Source organism: Triplophysa dalaica, chromosome 25, assembly GCF_015846415.1.
Source record: "Triplophysa dalaica isolate WHDGS20190420 chromosome 25, ASM1584641v1, whole genome shotgun sequence".
Taxonomy (NCBI): Eukaryota; Metazoa; Chordata; class Actinopteri; order Cypriniformes; family Nemacheilidae; genus Triplophysa; species Triplophysa dalaica.
The window spans coordinates 15093842-15106008 of NC_079566.1; the positions used below are offsets into that span (position 1 = coordinate 15093842).

At 38.1% G+C, this 12167-nt stretch overlaps 1 protein-coding gene and 1 long non-coding RNA gene across 4 annotated transcripts; both read right to left on the minus strand.

Moving 5' to 3' along the window:
- Positions 1 to 263: 263 nt before the first annotated feature.
- LOC130415267 (uncharacterized) lies at positions 264 to 8419 on the minus strand. Of its 3 annotated transcripts, XR_008905900.1 has the most exons (6): positions 8189 to 8419; positions 7300 to 7346; positions 6389 to 6552; positions 1832 to 6310; positions 1617 to 1706; positions 264 to 1086 (listed from the first exon to the last, which is right to left on the minus strand). It is a non-coding gene; the product is annotated as an uncharacterized LOC130415267 (long non-coding RNA). The 3 variants fall into 3 exon arrangements; XR_008905901.1 differs by lacking the exon at positions 1617 to 1706; XR_008905899.1 differs by having other exon boundaries at positions 264 to 1706.
- An 883-nt stretch (positions 8420 to 9302) lies between these two features.
- On the minus strand, positions 9303 to 11400 carry rplp1 (ribosomal protein, large, P1). Its single transcript, XM_056740838.1, has 4 exons — positions 11198 to 11400; positions 10601 to 10675; positions 9517 to 9631; positions 9303 to 9419 (listed from the first exon to the last, which is right to left on the minus strand). The coding sequence occupies exons 1-4, from the start codon at positions 11267 to 11269 to the stop codon at positions 9337 to 9339; spliced, it is 345 nt and encodes a 114-aa protein (XP_056596816.1). The 5' UTR covers positions 11270 to 11400; the 3' UTR covers positions 9303 to 9336.
- Positions 11401 to 12167: the final 767 nt, after the last annotated feature.

The window sequence follows — 12167 nt, forward strand, 5'->3', positions numbered from 1 at the left end:
ATCTATATCGGGAGAAATAGTACTTTATCTCGCGTAAAAGCGCAACGGAACAAAACGTCCAGAATAAAAATATGTTAATAGCACCAAATTATGATGTTTACCTTAACAGGAACGGTACTTTTTGATACTTTGTGCTAAATAAATCCCTGAATTTGATGTTTCAACACTCTTTAAATCGAACTCATATTTCTATAATAATTTACGGTTGCGTTTGTGCATATTCCACGGATTGAAACAACAGATAAATTAGGACATACTTTAAAATGGTTTGTTTTTATTTTATTATTTTATAAAACCTATGCATCTGGGATACTGAAAGAAAATCGGGCTGTAAAAGGACGTTAAACTGGATCACAAAATCTATTTTAATATCAGCTTCTTTATGTAGATGAATACAGTTAGGGGATCATTATGACACGCTCCATTTTAAAAGCGAAGACCAAAATGTTGACACGTGAAATTTTCTTAATCAGGTGGCAAATGATTTCCTTCCTGCTGTCTTGTTCGGAAGAAGCACAATTTGAGTGTGAAATTACAAATAAAATATGATAAACTTCCTGAGCAAGACGCACGAGAGATGGGCCACGGATTTGGCATCCGTAATGAGAATCGGCCCCTTTCGGAGCTTGGCTCTGTCTGTCAGCTCACAATCCCTCTTGAATTAATTTCGATGCCGCGGTATTTTTAAGTCTAATGAATTCTGTTGTCAGACTTCTTGACAGAAAGCGAAGACTCCGACTAACTCCAATTAACACCTTCTAATGATGCTGAGCTCCTGATGGCGCGGAGATCATCTGCCCCGGGCGGGGGTACTGATGGGGGTAGCGGGGCTAAAAATGTTCCGTGCTCCTTCACCACCCGTGTCAGCGAATCCCAGACCGGATCACCGCGACCCGCCCCGCGCAGCGTGTACGAACTCCTGCCGGTGACGAGCATCTGCGTCTTGGAGAGCGCGGACGCGCGCGGCGGGCGGCTGTTGATGGCAGAGAAGCGGCGCGTTCACGAGCAGTTTCAGATATATTACTGTTGATGTCAGGCCTTCTCAAAGGAACTAGAACTGATCTGTCACAACGGAACAAGCCCTGACTGAAGAAACACACAGATCTCAGATCAGATTAAAAGTGAGCTGCTCATGTAAATATATTCAGTTTTAAAATTTGGTGATGGCAAGTGCATGGGACAAAAACGTGAAGTTTATACTTAATTTATCTGCATATCTCTTGAAATTAAGCTGTAAATAAGAACCCAAAAATCAGTTAGAAATAGTCTCAGGGTGGTAAACACCATTCATTTAATCAAATAACTAAATAATCATTACATTTAGACCTCTGATAGATCTGTAAAAGTCATGTTTATCATTCGGTATGTCACGTTTGACCATTTCTCCAAATTGATGACAAAATTGAAAATGGCTGACGCAAGCTGGTATCACAGTGATCACTTCCTCAACTTCATCAAAGCAGACAAATTACTCTTTTATATAGTTTTACATCCTGATTTAATAATTCATGCCTTTCCCAAAAAGGTTTTCTAAAACATTGGTCAGATTGAAAATAATACATGATGCAACCTCCTGACATACAGTGTCAGACGTGTTTTGCTTTTGATTTTTTCACCTCTAAAGGAAAGTCTGATCCCTGTGTCTTGGTGTTATGTGAGGGAATTCCTCATGAATCGTCCTGGAGGATGTCTGATGGTTGGTTTAGCTAATGGATCACACGCACACATGAGCTTTGGGAGGACAGGACTTGCTCTTTTACAACAAGTCAATGGAGTGCGCAGACTAACAGGCATTACTGCAGCAAACAACAGTAATCAATAGACACTTTACCTCCGCTCTGCATGTGAACGAGCAGACAGAGACATGACGCTCTCATCCTGAGCTATCAGACACCTGAAGGGATTTCCAAACATTCACTCAAGACTACTCTGACATGCACTGGGGCTGTTTGAAGCCGTGCGGATAAGATCCAAGCATCGGAGGATTCTAGGGAAAAAATTAAAACACAGTTTAAAAAAAAATTGGTATCAAATTCACTATATGCACATTATCATTAGGCTTATTCATATGATTTCAACTGAGTCAACATGAAATGGCACGTGTGACGGAGTTATCTTTCTTTGTCTATTCAAACACAAAAGAAGATATTTTTAGAAATATCTCAGCGGTTTTGTTTTCATACAACGGAAGTTAATGGGGTTCAATGTTGTTCGGTTATCAACGCTCTTTAAAATATGTATCTTATGTTCTGCAGACGAAACGAAAGTTTTGACAAGACACAAGGCGGTCGATGACAGAATTTTTCAGAGAAAAATGGCCTTTTGCACCAGAATGAAGGAAGAGCTTAATACAATGCTTTGTGATGTATTGTGGGACATTTCCTGTCATCTCGAAACACCAGCACATGCTTATGAGAAGAGTTTTTGATAGGGACATGAAGGCCAAAGGTCAAGTTCACCATTTTCTGAAGGGGACCTTTCTTTTATAAAACAACAAACCCCTGTCAAAACCTTCACTACATCAGCATTAACTGACATGAAAATGGTTTTAGGAAGTAACGTAAATACAAATTACTAATGAACATATTTTAACGAGCAAATTATTTACAATAAATCCAAGAACGTGTTGAATCATACAGAAGGAGATCAAACTGCATGATCTTGATGATTTATTCTTGATGATTAAATTAAGGCTCTCTGATTTAGTCAGATCTGAGGTCAGGTGTATTTTGTCGGGTCGTGATCACACAGATTGTCCAGTTGTATTTGTGTGTGTGTGTGGTTGTAGTATCTGCGTCAGTGGTGCATGAATAACAGTGTGGGGCCTGAATCTGTCCCCTGCTCAGACCTGCACTTAACACTGAATTGATTTTAGACACCCCTCACCGTCAAGGGAGGGTCCGGGTTGCACCGCTGGAGACCAACCTGAACACACAATCCAAACACTAACGCACATACATTTTGCATGACACACATACTGGACACATACACTGGACATCAAATGAGACCCGACATGTAAGATGCAAAAGCATCTTTAAAATCAAACATTGAAGTGTTTTAATATTAAAGTGGATTTAATAAAGTGGATTTGATGATTTGGGTTGTGTTCCGGCCTCATTGTGTGTCTTTTAAAAACTATTTATATCTCTATATTTCTTTAGTTTTCTTAACATCTCTCTTAGTTTTTAAAGAAGGAGGGAGTGACCCTTTGGTAATATACCACGATTTTATTATGGTAAAAACATAGTAACCTAATTTTTTCAGTGTGAATATCCATAGTTTATCTACTCTGGGTTTTTTTGCGAGACCACAATAAATTTGTGGCTACTATGTTTTTTCTACAGATAAATCCCTAAAACTATGGCTACTTAATTAAAACTATATCAAACCAATGGTTTAAATAGTGTTCATGGTCAAACCATGTGTTAAATTTAACATGCTACCAAGCGACTAATGAATTGTTTGATTTAACACAGAGGCAACAACAAAATGATACAATTTATGACTATAGTTTTGCGCTGCAAGATTACACGCTTAGTTTTATTCTATTCTTTTGTTTCCCCTGCTGACCACGACCCCATTTTTGGGGCACGACCCAGAAGCTGAGACCCACTGCTATACAGTAGACCCAGCCACATAGATTCTGAAAAGTCCAAACTATCTCATCATTCTGGATCAGAACGGTGGGTCGAAGGGCGTAGTTCAGTACCAGCGCCCCCCTGTGGCTGTCCCATGAGACACACTGCAGCACTAAAGCTTCTGACATGACCACAAACAAGTTCCAGTGAAATGTGCGAAGACATTCATGTGTGTGTGTGCGTACAGGGAGTGTGTTGTCCGTAGCCGGCGAGCTGGAAAGTCGCCTTGGCTGAAATCAATGCACTGGCACTTTGAGGAGCGTCCAACAGATTTAGATGTCCCAATAGGGTCCAAACCGCTGGAAAATAAGAAAAACAACATCCCTCCATTGCTCCAGGAGTCTGGGGAACCAGGGATGCTACTTCTCCGTAACCCCAGAGACTGAACGCAACACACTCGATAACCCCCAACCTGGATAACACGACTACGCTCAGCACACACATTTTGAGACAGAAGTTAGAGGTATTATTGTGCAAAATAAAGCCCAAACGGGTGATAAGAGGGACCGGAATTACCCTTCGACAAAACTCCAGAAAGTTTATTTTAAATAATTAATCTTTTTTATTTCAATAAATCGCTGGCGAGCAGTTATAAAATGTTTGGGTGTGAAATATTCCTAAACATCAGGAGCACAGTGGGATAAACGGTCTAACTGAATGAGAGCAGATGGTGGCCCCTCTAGGGCTGAACTGTTGACCCTGATGGCCCCGGTTATGACAGACCTACAGCATTCTGCAGAACCAGAGGTTAAATTCAGTCCAAAACTGTGTTTTATAGAACTACATTTAGTAAGATGTAAGCATAAAATATGAAAAAACATTTTTCAATGGGGTAAAAAATACACTCATACTTTAAAAAGTAGACTATTGTTTAAGATATACATTCTCTGGAAGTTTCTCCAAAATATTGACATGACATTTGTTTGTTTCTTAATTAAAACACAGATTAGGGAATTTATGCCCTTTTGTTTAAAATGGAACTGGGTGCGTTTAAACAGTATAAACAGTCAACTAAATGAACATTAGAGCACCAACAGCTCGTGATCACACTGGAGCGTTTGACCTTGTTATAATTCAACTACAGTGCGCACTTTGGACGTGACCTTCTGTTAAACTGCTTCCCAGCCCAAGATCCAGTCGTAACGTTATAACAGAAATAGGGAAAGATGCTCAAACGATTGCAGCGTTTACTGTATTTCACATACTGAGTCAATGTGTGCGGTGGCTATGCGGCTGTTGGATTCCTTGTGAACTTTATGCAATGGCGAAGATACAATACCAACCTGTCGATGAAGTAATTATCACATTGAAAATAAACAGTGGTGTTGAATGTGAGCCAAAACTCAAATGTAAACCAAGTGTTTCAATTATGAGAACCAGGGCTACGTCTATGTGGTTTATAGTTTCAAGACCAGATTATGAAATCAAAGATGAATAAAATCATTTTTATTGCTATTGAAACCTATTTTTTATAATGTTATGGCGTGAAACCTTAAGAAAACTTGATTTTGTATTGATTTGAAGTTGTATTGACCTTTATAAAAAAAATGTTTAATAAAATATATTGATGTAATGTTGTGCTATAACCAGTAAAATGGAAGCTTGAAGACATTTTAATTTTCAAAAACTGACCACACAGCTGCCACAGGAAATTTAGGAATTCTAAATTAGACCCCTTTTATCGTAAAGTTTGGTAAACATATTCAGAGCAACACCACTGAATCAAATGCGATTTAGCAAAATGAATAAAGAAAAACTCACCACGCATCCCTCAGATTAACCATCACCTGCAACAACCTTTACACACAGGAAGTGGGCCAGATAAAAGTCCCCCTTACAGGACGTCCTCTATTACACCACATAGCAGAAGCTAAGGGGAAACTTCTTTTTCAGTATGGGTTTTTAAAAAAACAATTTGATGTGTGAATTGTTGCAATCCATAATATTGTAATGTAAAATATAGCTACATATGGGTGATTTTTGTACAGTATTTTCTTGTATCAAAATAATTGTCATTAAAATTGACAATTTTTAACCATGCGGTGAATGTGTCTTAATTAAGTTAATGTTTAATCAGATTTTCTACACCAAAACTGCCCTAAATATTCAAAGATGTGATACTTAAAGTGTAAAATGCTTTTATCATTATTCACCATTATGTCATGTCCAAACCGGTTTCTTTCTTCCTCAGAACACGAAAGATATTTTGAAGAATGTTGATCATCAAACAACACTGAACCCCCATTGAATTCCATTGTGTGTACAGAAAACCACTCAGACATTCCTCAAAATATCTTCTTTTGTGTTCCACTGAAGAGAGATTCATCTACATTACATATTTTTAACCACATAATGGGGAGTAATGGCTGACTTTTTATTTTTGGCTGAGCTGTTCCTTTAAATACTAAGAATTAAGCGCAGGGGAAAGCTAAATAAGAATGTCATTATACCGAGAACTGTGCATATGACAATAAAGAATTTGTATTTGAACTCATATGACTTCAAAAAAAGTGCGTGAGTGAATGAGTGAGTGTGTGTGCCCTGCGATGGGTTGGCACTCCATCCAGGGTGTATCCTGCCTTGATGCCCGATGACTCCTGAGATAGGCGCAGGCTCCCCGTGACCCGAGGTAGTTCGGATAAGCGGTAGAAAATGGATGGATGGATGGATGACTTCAAAAAACAAAAAATAAGATGCAGTATTACATTTATACCATGTCATTCTTCATATTCATTTATGGGTAATCATACCTTTCTCCTGCAGCAGGCTGATGGTGTCTGTAGCTAACAGTCCAGGGTTTTGTACATCTGTCTGTTTCTTCTTGAAGTCTTGGCACTGTGCGAAGAGTTCTAGACTCCATTGCGTCATTGTGGTGACTAGCAAGTGGCATCCAGACAAAGTTCTGATGGCAAGTCTATATGACACATAAGAAATAGTCACAAAAGTAAAAAAGGCACACAAAAGTACCCGTGCAAGCTCACCAAAAGTAAGAAACGTCACTTCATGCACATGGAAGATGATCTTATCCAAATGGATAAAGAGTGCATTTGCTGTGAGCTAAACTGTTTTTTAGTATACAAAATTGAAGCATTACACCGTGTATACACCGGACGCAACAGGCGTAAAGTAGTAGACTATTACTAGAATGTATTTAAAACAAAGACTGGTATTAAACGTTTAAGGTCAATAAAACCATAAATATAAAATTTTGCGACAAGTTCAAATTTGAATGCTTGACTCACAGCAAGGTCTCACTGCTTCAGTAAATGCATTTGAACACACTCATGGTGTGTTTGCATGTTTTATAAGGAGTTTCTCCAAACCCGTGAACCAACCCCCCTTGGAAACTAAAAACATTATGAGACTGAGCATGATTTGGCATGTTTTTTGGGGTATGTCATTGTAAAAAGTATAGCCAAACTTGAACACACACACCACTGGTAGTCCTTAACTGTGTGTTAAAGGATTGGAACAGAAGTACGATGGAGGTGTAATAGACTGGTGAGAGAATCTGTGCTATCTGTGTTCTGGGGTGTGACTTATCTTTTGGGAAAATAACTATTCTGAGACTGAACCCCTGCACAGTGAGAAAGCCACATCTGACATCTACTCGACTGGGTATCAGAGAACAGAAACATGTGCTGTCACAAGATTTGCTTACGTCTTTATAAGAGCAGATCTCTGGGTACAGTGAGGTCTTCTTTACATCTGTTAAACACACACAATGTCAAACATAAAACTTCTGAAGATAAATGACAAAGCCTTCAGAACAGTACAGATGAACGACAATGTGCTAATGACCGGACACAACTCCTGAAGCCTTGATCTGTATCAAGAATACATGAATGCTGTGGTTCTTTACAGATGTTTTGAAACCAAAGTGTCAAATAATACAGCAGAAGTTACGTTTAAAGAAAAGACAGAGCCCTGATAGCACACATACAGCTGGCTTTCATCTTTCGACGTCTGGATTTACATCTGCAAGACATCTACAATAGATAGTTTGCTCATCTGCAATACTTCTCGGGGATGTCTGCTGTCAGACGTCATATAGACATCTAGAAGATGTCTGTAATATGTTTATGATTTAGAAAGGATGTAAAGGTGCTCTTTCTAAGCTGTTTAGCAGATGTTTTTACGCAGCAGATCTTCAGCAGACGTATTACAGACGTTCAAACGTCCCTGGGACGTATTTCAGACGAGCAAACTATGTATTGCAGATGTAAATGCAGACGTCAAATAGACGTAAGCCAGATGGATTGTGCTATCTGGGACAGCAGAGAATACACAACTCATGCTAAAATATGTAGGCAGCAGATACATTTTTGTCTATCTATAACTAAATACACTTTTAATACCAAAATAATTGAATTTAATCCTAACCCAAATGTGACCATAATTGATAAAGAATCATAATGTCATTGTTTTCGTTGTTTAGCCTACAGAGACTCATAACCTGTTCAGTGTGTCCGTTTGTAGCTGAGGAGAATGAATCCGTGGAAACTAACTTCTATAAAATATTTTGAGTGTTTCAAAACGTTCTCTTATACCTTTAAAATCGGAGTTTGGCAGATATCAGCTGTGAATCTGAAGAGTAGATGTGAAAAATATCGTAATCTGTCGCGCAGTACTGCGTTGTGTTCTGCCGCCATCCGCTGGTAATGATAAGTAACATTTACTGATTTATAAAAATGACATGATGATTAAGTCTTGTTATTTTTAGTGCTCTTGAGTCTACAGTAAACTCAAATCTCTTTAAGACTATTACAATTCCTATCATATAAAGCCACCGTAGTCTATATATCTATTGAAATACGGTAACGTCTTTTTTTCCCGCTCTTCGAATATTTGAACTGAGGTAAATTTTCTTGATTCTAAAGTGTATTGACCTTTATCATACATTTTTATAATAACATATATTGATGTGTTATTTTATACTATAACTAATTAAATGAAATCTTACGCAATTTTAATTTTCAAAAACTGACAGGCGAAATATAAATGAGACTTATCACATTTTTTTTAATTGGTCAAATCTACAAGTATCTACAGAACCAAGTGTGACATAAAATTTATATCTAAATTAATAAAGTAACAATCACATAACAATCACCTGCTACTGCAACGACCTTTGACCACAGGAAGTAGTCCAGATAAAAGTCCCACGTACTCAAACATTCTCCATCTCAACACATACAGAAGCTAAGGGACAACTATGGTCTTTCAGTATGTTTTTTTTTAAACAATTTTAGTGTACCTGGTAAATTAGATATAACTTTGTGCTAGAAGATATTGCAAAACATATAATTTACAAAACAAATGATGTTTATGTCCAGAATATATTATAATTGCTCAATCTGCTTTTCAACCATGCACACTTGAGAATTACCAATAATAAAAAGTTAAATTCAATAGTTTGTGAACGGTCCCTGCAGATCCTTTACTCTGCTAAATAGCTTTTGTTTGAGGCATCACCCAACTATCATAAGATGAACAGTTACAAGTCCAGTACACGTTTTTTTTGAGGTTCATTGAGATTAATGTCAAAGCATCCACAGTTACCGGTTATAAGTCACGCAGAGAGATTTCAACCAAGACATCATGTGTTTGTCAGTCTCTTATACATCTTACAAACCCCTCCACCCAAGCAATATACACACAGTATTGACAGTTTCATTTTTTTATTAAAAGAACTGATTTAATCAAAAAGACCGAAGCCCATGTCGTCATCAGACTCCTCAGACTCATCTTTCTTCTCTTCTTTCTTCGCCTCCTCTTTGGCTGCAAGACAAACAAGAAGGTTAGAAACTCAAAGCTGGAAACCATCGCCAAAACCTTCCGACAGTAAACACACGCCAGTATAAACAGGAGCAGTTACCTGGTGCATCTCCTGCAGGAGCAGCTGCAACTCCTGCAGCAGCGGCGGCAGGAGCAGCTCCGCCTCCAGCACCAACGTTACAGATCAGACTACCGATGTCAACGCTGGCCAGAGCCTGAACACAGGAGAAATGACATCACTCAAACAAACAGACAACACTGGTGTCAGAACCTACGTAAGAGCATCTGAGCTTTAACATATAATAGAGAAACAACACACTTAAAGGGGTCATATGCCATTTTTCGTTTGTTTTAGATGTAATGAAATGCGTAAACACAATTCTAGGTACAAAAACGCTGCATTTTCCACATAACGAGCATGTTTATTTCTCTTCTTTGGCCTGTCTCTCAGAAACGCGAATTTTTTTACAAACCTCGTTGCTCTGAAAAGCGAGGTGTGCTAAGATTTGCCAAATTAATCGGTGCTTCGTGATTGGTCGAATACTGCAAGCGTGTAATGTAAAGCAGAGTCATTGAAAGAGAGAGTCGCATCAACTCCATTGACTCCAATGGAAGTTTTTTTCACAGCAATGGCGGTTCATGGAGGCTCTCAATAGTTCCTAGAAGTTACTAGTTACGCATGTAGCTGCGACTAAACAGACCAACTGAGGTAAACTAACCAATTTAAAGACAAAAGCAATTTAATGATAGAGCATTTAAAGAGAAAACCATGAATCACGTGACGCTCCAGCGGTTTAGACTGCCGTTGGCCGAACTCTCTCCATCAATGGCTCTTACCATATCTGGAACATCAGGTTCCTCTTCAAGTATACTGATTGGTACGCCCACCTTACTTGGGTATACATTTAAGCGGTCTTGCTCAAATCATACCACCAACTGATGTAGATTTGTGAGGGTGTGGTTACACAAGGCGTTTCAGGTAGGTTTGGGTGAACATTCGCTTTTAAATAGACACTTCCATTTTTGCAATATTAAATCTCTGATGCATGCATGGGCAAAAACACAGATTCACGCCATATGACCCCTTTAAGAACTGGAAAACTGAATGATTTCAAACACTTAACGTAAACCACGTTTATTTTGACAATAACTGTGTGTAAGATAAAGAGACAGGTGACACACACCTTAGCGAAAAGACCGGGCCAGAAAGGCTCGATGGTCACACCAGCAGCCTTGATGAGAGCGTGGAGCTTGTCCTCCTGTGAAACACAACCAGAAACACATCAAACACAAAGAACAACACAATACCAAACCTCACAAGATCTCTTATTAAACCATGACCAATATTAAGAATGAAAACTGAGAAAATAAAACACTGGTCACCTCATGGTACCTTGCACGATCTCTTTAGTTAACAAAGTAGCATCACTATACCATGGTAACTTATTATTTTTTACTATTATTTTGTATTTTGTAGTCATAAGTTAAAACTGATAAAAATCATAAGTTTAAGTGTATAATGTGTAAAACATTTCTTTGAAAAAAACACGTGTGTCTTGAATGCATTCCTGTGCAGTCACCAAACTCATGCAAACTCATTTAAAAAAACTTGTATAGTTCAAAACCAGCGAATAATTCACATATACAAAACAAACACGGCCAAGCAATCAGCGAACTGACATTAAAACATCATCATTTAAATATATGCGGGTGTCGTAGCGTCAGTCTCCCGGATGTCAATGGCGCTCGGGACCGGAGAGCGACTCCCGCCTCATACTCACCGTGACGGTAACTTCATCATCGTGGAGGATGAGAGCTGAGTAAATACAAGCCAGCTCGGAAACAGATGCCATTGTTCTTTCAGTGGGTTAATGTTTCAGACGTGGATGCCTAATTTTAACGGTGCTAGTCGCCGGATTCACAGGCCTTAGCTTCGTAAGAAGGACCGAGCACCTTAGGCTTAGATACGCGAGTGAACGGAAAAGGCCGAATGGGGGCGGGGCGTTACTTTATATAGAAGTGTGCGTCACTTCGGGAGGCGGGATCGAACGCTGTGATTGGCCTGTTAGCGTTGAGGGCAAAACTATAAAAAAGATCGTCATTTTATATAATTTAAAACAATAATTATTAAATTATTAATAATACATTTGGGATTATATAATAAGTATAATACATACAAATGTTTTAGATATTTTTAAATACATATTTTGTGTGTGCACATGTATATATGAAGAGTTTGGTTCAAAAACGAGATAACCCCGTTTTAAAAGAAATTAAAAAATCATGTTTTTATTGTTATCGTTTTATTGTTAATGTTATCATTGTGTTTTTATTGTGTTGGTTATTATGGCTTGAATCAAAACAAACCAACTGCAGTTTGAGTGATATTAATTGGATTGCACATTAATTGGTTCTCATTTTGGAACCAAACTCTTCATATATATACACACAATAAATACTATAATAGAGAATAATATTGTTAATAAAAACAAATGTACATATAGATTTAGCCTGACGTAGCTGCCACAGGCTCCGTAATATAAGTGATAGATATGATGGATAGATATTATTTATCGTCACTGTTCTTCCAAAACCTTGGCTATCCATATTTGCTGTTTTTCAGATAATGTAAAAACACTTTCCTTTTAAATGATTAAATACTATGTTGTCAAAGCTGAAACGCACTTTTAATCCTTTTTTTTCAGATATTTGCAAAACCCAGAGGCATACATAAAGGGTGACTAATAATAA